At 33.0% G+C, this 9429-nt stretch overlaps 2 protein-coding genes across 2 annotated transcripts in view; one reads left to right on the top strand and one right to left on the bottom strand.

Moving 5' to 3' along the window:
* Positions 1-1462: 1462 nt before the first annotated feature.
* On the top strand, positions 1463-2008 carry LOTGIDRAFT_143178 (hypothetical protein; the record flags this gene model as incomplete). The annotated part of the gene is made up of 1 exon (XM_009052984.1): positions 1463-2008. A coding segment is annotated over one exon (546 nt), but the record flags the coding sequence as incomplete, so codon positions are not given.
* A 2522-nt stretch (positions 2009-4530) lies between these two features.
* The window catches only part of LOTGIDRAFT_143229 (hypothetical protein), a gene marked incomplete at both ends in the record, with an annotated part of 15442 nt that continues 10543 nt past the window's right edge, over positions 4531-9429 (bottom strand). The window contains 3 exons of the mRNA XM_009052983.1: positions 4531-4582; positions 5367-5492; positions 6668-6844. Coding sequence (XP_009051231.1) covers positions 4531-4582; positions 5367-5492; positions 6668-6844 — 355 coding nt within the window. The remainder of the gene's footprint in view (positions 4583-5366; positions 5493-6667; positions 6845-9429) is intronic.

The following is a 9429-nucleotide window of genomic DNA, read 5'->3' as shown; positions in this document are numbered from 1 at the left end:
CTGCTATTATTAATTAATTGATAAATAAATATTGATTATTTTTTAAAGACAATTTGCCTTCTGAATTTCTGTAAAAGTAAACCCGACCCCCCTTGTCTTTGTGTGCCGGTCGAACAGTAAACAGGGCTGTCTGTTACTTAAATTTGTGTAAATTTGTTGTAGAAATGAATATTCTATTGGAATTACATAGTTGTTCATTTCTATCTGCTTTTGTTTTCTCCTAACAATTGGTCAAACCTAGTGGGTACTTTCTTTTGAGCATTAGTTTATCTTCATAATAACATTGACACACAAAATCAAAAGAATGTAAAGAATTGTAGCCTGTAGAGTGAGCACAAGTTGCACAATATAGCTAATAGAGTAAAACGTCAGGTCAGACAGGATATTTTGGTGAAAAATTATCCGATCATCACAAAAATCGATAGGGATCATCTTCATAATGACATTGACATACAAAATAAAAATCAAAAGAATCCATATAGAATTGTAGCCTGTAGAGTGAGCACGAGTTGCACAATATAGCTAATAGAGAAAAACGTCAAGTCAGACATGATATTTCGGTGAAAAATTATCCGATCATCACGAAAATCAATAGGGATCATCTTCATAATGACATTGACACACAAAATCAAAATCAAAAGAATCTGTAAACAATTGTAGCCTGTAGAGTGAGCACGAGTTGCACAATATAGCTAATAGAGTAAAACGTCAAGTCAGACAGGATATTTCGGTGAAAAATTATCCGATCATCGCGAAAATCAATAGGGATCATCTTCATATTGATATTGTCACACAAAATAAAAATCAAAAGAATCCGTATAGAATTGTAGCCTGTAGAGTGAGTACGAGCCAAATGTGAACGGACCGACGGGGTGATTACAATATATGCCCATCTTACATGGAGTTACATTTCTTAACCTTCAAGATTATTATGTAGACCTATATTTACAAGTACAAGTCTATTGTGATTATAAATAGTATCTTGATCTAGATATAAACCTTCTATCTTTTGTCAGTGATCAGCATTCAAATCAGATTTGAGTTATTATTGTTATCTGGATTAAAATATCAACTTCAAAACATCAAACAACACAAATATATACTTCTCTTGATAACACTGTCTGTATAAACATGTTAAACATTGAGTTAATAAATGTTAGAAATAGTATATCTATATATCTAGTGATTCTTTACCTACCCCTATTTCTGTATGTCTTACAAACAACAACACAAATATCATTCTCGTTCCATGAATCAAGTTTCATCAATATCAGAACAAAACAAAACCATTAGAATTGCGATTTTCAAAATCTATCGACATCTTCAAGAAAAACCTAAAACTTTCTTATTTAATGATTCTTGAGTTTTATTTCATTCAGAGAAATTTATTGATCGAGCGTGCAATAGGAATTGAAAACTAATTTGCGCCATATAAGTGAACTATTATTATTATTATTATCATTATTATTTTTATCATTATTATTTTTATCATTATTATCATTATTATTATTATCATTATCACCATTATTATCATTATCATTATTATTATTATTATCATCATTATTATTATTATCATTATTATTTTTATCATTATTATTTTTATCATTATTATCATTATTATTATTATCATTATTATTATTATTATCATTATTATTATTTTTATCATTATTATTATTATTTTTATCATTATTATTATTATCATTTTTATCATTATTATTTTTATCATTATTATTATTATTATCATTATTATTATCATTATTATTATCATTATTATTATCATTATTATTATCATTATTATTATTATTTTCATTATTATTATCATTATTATTATTATATTATCATTATTATTATTATTATTATCATTATTATTATTATCATTATTATCATCATCATCATTTTTATTATTATTATTATTATCATTATTATTATTATTATCATTATTCCACCCTGTCCACTATTTAAGCTAAGTCAAGGAAAGGAACTGAAAACAATATTCAGTTGTCCATAGCAACGTGAATATTAACAGGAAGAAATGTCAGTCTGTATTAGGAACAAGTAGGGCAATAACTGTCAGGTAAATATATCAGGTAAATATGAGAATATGGACAGATTTATTAATACATAGTAAAAACACACTGAAAACAATAAAATATATATATATATATAATTAAACAGCGACATCTGGTTTTAATATTTCTCTATATAGACAATACTCCAATACTTTACAGTTGATAGAGTTTAATTTCAGCTTATTATCTTCAAAAAGGTAAATATATAGACAATTATACAGATAGTTGAAATTTAAATCTATCAGCTGGTAAACCATCTTATTTATGCCAGAATGCCAAAACACGAAGTACAGTTTCCAGTGTGGTGTCATGTACGAGATTATTGATACAGTTGAGAAAAGAGGTGTATCCTAACAGAACACCCTGTATAATTACATCTTTATACCTAGACCAAAACATCAGGACTCTGGTGTAGAGACAAAAAATCTAGGCCCGGTCTTGTGGGTATTTTTCGCATCTCCAAAGGTGTGGAGATTTTAAACTTATTCATTCAAATCGGATCTTCCAAACTCTGACTCTACACCAGCCGACAACCATCAAAATAACTATCAGAGGTTGGAATAGAGACAGATGTTTCTGACTAGTTTATATCAAGATATACAATCTGTGCACTGTTTGTTCAGCATGGTAATCAGTAGTAAAAATACAAAAGAAAGCAATTTATAAAAAAATCTAAAAATTTGACTTCATAATACTGATAGTGAATTTATGAATAATATTTAAAGTATAAGTACATGTTATTTAAATACTAGGATTAAAGTTGCGAGTAGACGTACAGATGAACGGTGTCCAGTGTGGTGTGGGGTGAGAGATTATCCATACAGTAGAAAAAAGAAGTGAACACACAAGGTACAAGTCCGGACAGAGAACGGACATGATTCGCTTCTACTATTTTCTACTGTATCGATAATCTCATCCTGTACACCGCACTGTACATGGTACATTCACACCTTCAGTCAGACAAATATCTCATACACTACACAAACAACCACAACATCTAAACAATCTGAGTTGGTAAGATATTTCAACTTAACAACAACTCCAAGATCAGTGGGGTTCAATCTAGGGAGTAATTTTTAGTGATTTATGAGGCGCTTTGTAGCCTCATATACGATTTGTGAACAATTATAATTAAAGTTGTTCTACTCAGTCAGGTAATATTCTCCATCATGATAAAAATTGCAGGAAAACCTAAGAGAATATCACAAACAGTAAGGATTGATATGGGGGAAGGGAGGTAATGCAATCAATCAATGATCCTGAAAAGGGGAAATAGAATGAAAAAGGTTGAAAATCTCTGTCTCGGATACTGAACTGAAGTATTGTAAAAGCCAAACTCATACGAGATCTTATTAATATACACAAACATATCAAGTTCAGCAGATACAGCAATATTTGTCCTAATCATGAGCAACAAAAATACAATAACTAAATAATGGAAAAATATTTCCTTTTGGTGCCTAGCTACAATAAATAATCTTCAAAAAACAACAAGCAAAGCAAAAACATTAAATATAAATAAATAACAGAAAATATATATTTGATTCTAAGAGTATATATTCATCTGTTGGTCTTACAGGTGTCATGACTAAAGAATAGAATCTTTATATAACACAATATATCTATTAAACTAAGTAAGTTTGAACCATGTTTCAATAATTATTTAGTTTAATAGGTTGTATAGATTTATTAGGTTATAGAGAGATTCTGTTGTATAGTTATGACACCAGGTAAGTTCACTGAAGAACAAACTCATTTTAACCAAGATAAAATTTATCTGAAGGTATCATTAAATAGTTTAATCAACTCTGAGTTTAATGATGTAAAATGTTATTAGCTTCAAGTTTGGGGGATTGGGGAAGGAGGCATTAAATACGTCAACGTGTCAAGTTAACTGCAGTGACACCAAGTTACCTTTGTTTGTTTGCGTTATGAGCCTCATTCTGAATTCAATATGACAATGACATAACCTAAGGTCTGTAGAAAAGGCTACAGAAAACATCCAAATGAAGAAATGAAAGAAAAGTTTGAATATAATAAATAAAAGACAAACAGACCCTCAACATGACAATATATCACAGTTACAATATACTATAAAATATATCAAATATGGCAGCTACATCCGAAAATAATGAACCTCACATTATACAGGGCAGTTTAATTAATATTAGGACAAACTTTCGTTCCGCCCCTCACTGAACTGTCTAACACTGTATAGTTGTTTCCGTTATAAGAAGAACTAACACTGGAATGTTAACCAGGGAAAGACAACTCCTTGTCTCCATTTTACATAAAATCTCCAAATCAAACACATTTTCACACGAAACATTGACAGTAAAGCATATTGTGATAAAAATTGAGACACTCAGCATCTTGGTAAGGATATGAAAATTCTACGTGAAGCAAGGCGCCAAGATAAAGTAGTTTATTTATGAGGATTCAAACCCTACAACACTTTCTTCTACACATCATAATAAGCATCGAACCATAAACGTCCAGATTTCTTTAATGATCTGTCAAAATAAAAACGTAAAATAATCATGTTTCATATGTCCTTGACGATGACCTTGAACTTCAGGATATATTTTAACCAGTTCAATTTAAATGATAGGTACTGTTGAAGTGGGGACCGTCCACAAATGTTCACCTGAACGCACAGACAATTGAAAAATTGACCATCAGTTGTTATTAATTGCTCATATTCTACTTTCTACCCAAAAAATTAAATTTAGTCGATAAGTTGATTTATTTCATGACTAAAAAATAAATATTCAATACTTCAATAGCATTTTATTCCTAATTTTATAGCCTACTGGCTTTATTATTATACAAGGAGAATAGAAACTGAAAGTAAACCCAGTATTTATTTAGTGGTGCACTGCAACATAAAAAAGGCCTGAACTGGACTCACAGAAAATGTACGACTGGTAATTAAATAATTCAACCTGAGCAGATGAAATCCAACTTATCACCATCATGAGCAGTTTCTCATTCTGAGTATTTCAGTTTTATATACTGTAAATGCTTTGAATCTCCAAGAAACCTGCCCCCAGGGCCACAAACCTTTTTTCGTACTTAGCAGAGATTTTACTCTAATTTAAAGCAACTATTACAGGTGTATAACTGATTGTATCAATTTATTCTTTAGTACACAATGTTTCTGGTATTATCACATTAATCTTCAAATTTTACATTTTCTTGATACGAGGAGCATAATGAATTTGAGTAAGAACTAAGCTGATCACAAGAAATGTTTTGTGGTCCAGGGATTATTAATTCAGTAAATATTTGTCTCACCTGATGATATCAGCGAATGATGTTAATAATGGTTTATCTAGATATTCTACTCCATGTTTTTTAGCCAATGATTTCACCAGAGGTTGAACTTTCTCGTAATTATGTCTTGGCATCGTAGGAAATAAACTGAAAATAATTGAAGAAAAGTCAAGAATATGAAGGTGGATATTAAGTGCACTATCTCTAAACACTGTCCTACCATTAAAACTTCCTTGTGCATGCTGTAATCTATTCTAGCATTTATAGTTATTGGACATTTATGGTACTAACTGTTCTATTGGACACTTACTGATGTTCTATTATACACTGACTGATGTTCTATTATACACTGACTGATGTTCTATTATACACTTACTGATGTTCTATTGGACACTTACTGATGTTCTATTATACACTTACTGATGTTCTATTATACACTGACTGATGTTCTATTAGACACTGACTGATGTTCTATTGGACACTTACTGATGTTCTATTAGACACTAACTGATGTTCTATTGGACACTGACTGATGTTCTATTATACACTTACTGATGTTCTATTATACACTTACTGATGTTCTATTATACACTGACTGATGTTCTATTAGACACTTACTGATGTTCTATTATACACTGACTGATGTTCTATTGGATACTTACTGATGTTCTATTGGACACTGACTGATGTTCTATTAGACACTGACTGATGTTCTATAAGACACTTACTGATGTTCTATTAGACACTGACTGATGTTCTATTAGACACTGACTGATGTTCTATTAGACACTTACTGATGTTCTATTATACACTGACTGATGTTCTATTGGATACTTACTGATGTTCTATTATACACTTACTGATGTTCTATTGGATACTTACTGATGTTCTATTGGACACTGACTGATGTTCTATTAGACACTGACTGATGTTCTATTAGACATTGACTGATGTTCTATTATACACTGACTGATGTTCTATTATACACTGACTGATGTTCTATTAGACACTTACTGATGTTCAATTATACACTTACTGATGTTCTATTAAACACTAACTGATGTTCTATAAGACACTTACTGATGTTCTATTATACACTGACTGATGTTCTATAAGACACTTACTGATGTTCTATTGGACACTTACTGATGTTCTATAAGACACTTACTGATGTTCTATTAGACACTTACTGAAGTTCTATTAGACACTTAATGATGTTCTATTAGACACTTACTGATGTTCTATAAGACACTTACTGATGTTCTATAAGACACTTACTGATGTTCTATAAGACACTTACTGATGTTCTATTAGACACTTACTGATGTTCTATTTGAAAGTTAAGATGTCCAGTGAACCAGTTATTGAACCAACCAGCTTGTACGTTAGAAGTTGAACCCAACTGAAGTTTAAACCATTCTTTATTCTGATCTCGATCTATTTCATTGGGTATATGATTCATTTGAGTCACCCAGACAAACCAATGACTTTCTAAAAACCTGTAGATAAATACAACATACGGGGGTGTTAACATTATAATCTATTGTAAATACAGTTTAACTATCCTAACTATCCAAATGAAGGTGGTATAGTCAAATACAGCTGATAATAATTAAACATTGTGAGCCACCATTGATCTAAACTAGCGTGTAAATTTAGCTAGCAGATTGTAATACGATAGCAGTAGGCCACCATTGATCTAAACTAGCGTGTCCTACTAGCTAGTAGATTTTAACACGATACCAGTGAGCCACCATTGATCTAAACTACCGTGTCCTACTAGCTAGTAGATTGTTACATGATAGCAGTGAGCCACCATTGATCTAAACTAGCGTGTCCTACTAGCTAGTAGATTGTTACATGATAGCAGTGAGCCACCATTAATCTAAACTATCATGTCCTACTAGCTAGTAGATTTTAACACGATAGCAGTGAGCCACCATTGATCTAAACTATCATGTCGAACTAGCTAGTAGATTGTGACATGATAGCAGTGAGCCACCATTGATCTAAACTATCATGTCCTACTAGCTAGTAGATTTTAACACGATAGCAGTGAGCCACCATTGATCTAAACTATCGTGTCCAACTAGCTAGTAGATTGTGACATGATAGCAGTGAGCCACCACTGATCTAAACTATCGTGTCCAACTAGCTAGTAGATTGTGACATGATAACAGTGAGCCACCATTGATCTAAACTATCGTGTCCAACTAGCTAGTAGATTGTGACATGATAGCAGTAAGCCACCATTGATCTAAACTATCATGTCCTACTAGCTAGTAGATTTTAACACGATAGCAGTGAGCCACCATTGATCTAAACTATCATGTCGAACTAGGTAGTAGATTGTAACACAATAGCAGTGAGCCACCATTGATCTAAACTATCATGTCCTACTAGCTAGTAGGTTGTAACACAATAGCAGTGAGCCACCATTGATCTAAACTATCGTGTCCAACTAGCTAGTAGATTGTAACAAAATAGCAGTGAGCCACCATTGATCTAAACTATCGTGTCCAACTAGCTAGTAGATTGTAACAAAATAGCAGTGAGCCATCATTGATCTAAACTATCGTGTCCAACTAGCTAGTAGATTGTAACAAAATAGCAGTGAGCCACCATTGATCTAAACTATCGTGTCCAACTAGCTAGTAGATTGTAACACAATAGCAGTGAGCCACCATTGATCTAAACTATCGTGTCCAACTAGCTAGTAGATTGTAACAAAATAGCAGTGAGCCATCATTGATCTAAACTATCATGTCCTACTGTCTAGAAGATTGTAACACGATAGCAGTGAGCCACCATTGATCTAAACTATCATGTCCAACTAGCTAGTAGATTGTAACACGATAGCAGTGAGCCACCATTGATCTAAACTATCGTGTCCAACTAGCTAGCAGATTGTAACAAGATAACAGTGAGCCACCATTGATCTAAATTATCGTGTCCAACTAGATAGTAGATTGTTACATGATAGCAGTGAGCCACCATTGATCTAAACTATCGTGTCCTACTAGCTAGTAGATTGTTACATGATAGCAGTCAGCCACCATTGATCTAAACTATCGTGTCCTACTAGCTAGTAGATTGTAACACGATAAAAGTGAGCCACCATTGATCTAAACTATCGTGTCCAACTAGCTAGCAGATTGTAACATGATAGCAGTGAACCACCATTGATCTAAACTACCGTGTTCAACTAGCTAGTAGATTGTAACATGATAGCAGTGAGCCACCATTGATCTAAACTATCCTGTCCAACTAGATAGTAGATTGTTACATGATAGCAGTGAGCCACCATTGATCTAAACTATCGTGTCCATTTAGCTAGCAGATTGTAACACGATAGCAGTGAGCCACCATTGATCTAAACTATCCTGTCCAACTAGCTAGTAGATTGTAACACAATAGCAGTGAGCCACCATTGATCTAAACTATCGTGTCCTACTAGCTAGTAGATTGCGACACGATAGCAGTGAGCCACCATTGATCTAAACTATCCTGTCCAACTAGCTAGTAGATTGTAACACGATAGCAGTGAGTCACCATTGATATAAACTATCGTGTCCAACTAGCTAGTAGATTGTAACACGATAGTAGTGAGCCACCATTGATCTAAACTATCGTGTCCAACTAGCTAGTAGATTGTAACGAGATAGCAGTGAGCCACCATTGATCTAAACTATCATGTCCAACTAGCTAGCAGATTGTAACACGATAGCAGTGATCCACCATTGATCTAAACTATCGTGTCCAACTAGCTAGCAGATTGTAACACAATAGCAGTGAGCCACCATTGATCTAAACTATCTTGTCCAACTAGCAAGTAGATTGTAACACGATAGCAGTGAGCCACCATTGATCTAAACTATCGTGTCCAACTAGCTAGTAGATTGTAACATGATAGCAGTGAGCCACCATTGATCTAAAATATAGTCTCCAACTAGCTAGTAGATTGTAACACAATAGCAGTGAGCCACCATTGATCTAAACTATCGTGACCAACTAGCAAGTAGATTGTAACATGATAGCAGTGAACCTCCATTGATCTAAACTATAGTGTCCTACTAGCTAGTAG

Source organism: Lottia gigantea (assembly GCF_000327385.1).
Source record: "Lottia gigantea unplaced genomic scaffold LOTGIsca_194, whole genome shotgun sequence".
In the NCBI taxonomy this organism is placed as follows: domain Eukaryota; kingdom Metazoa; phylum Mollusca; class Gastropoda; family Lottiidae; genus Lottia; species Lottia gigantea.
Note: the sequence above shows the minus strand (reverse complement) of the source record. Positions and strands in the feature narration are given on the sequence as shown.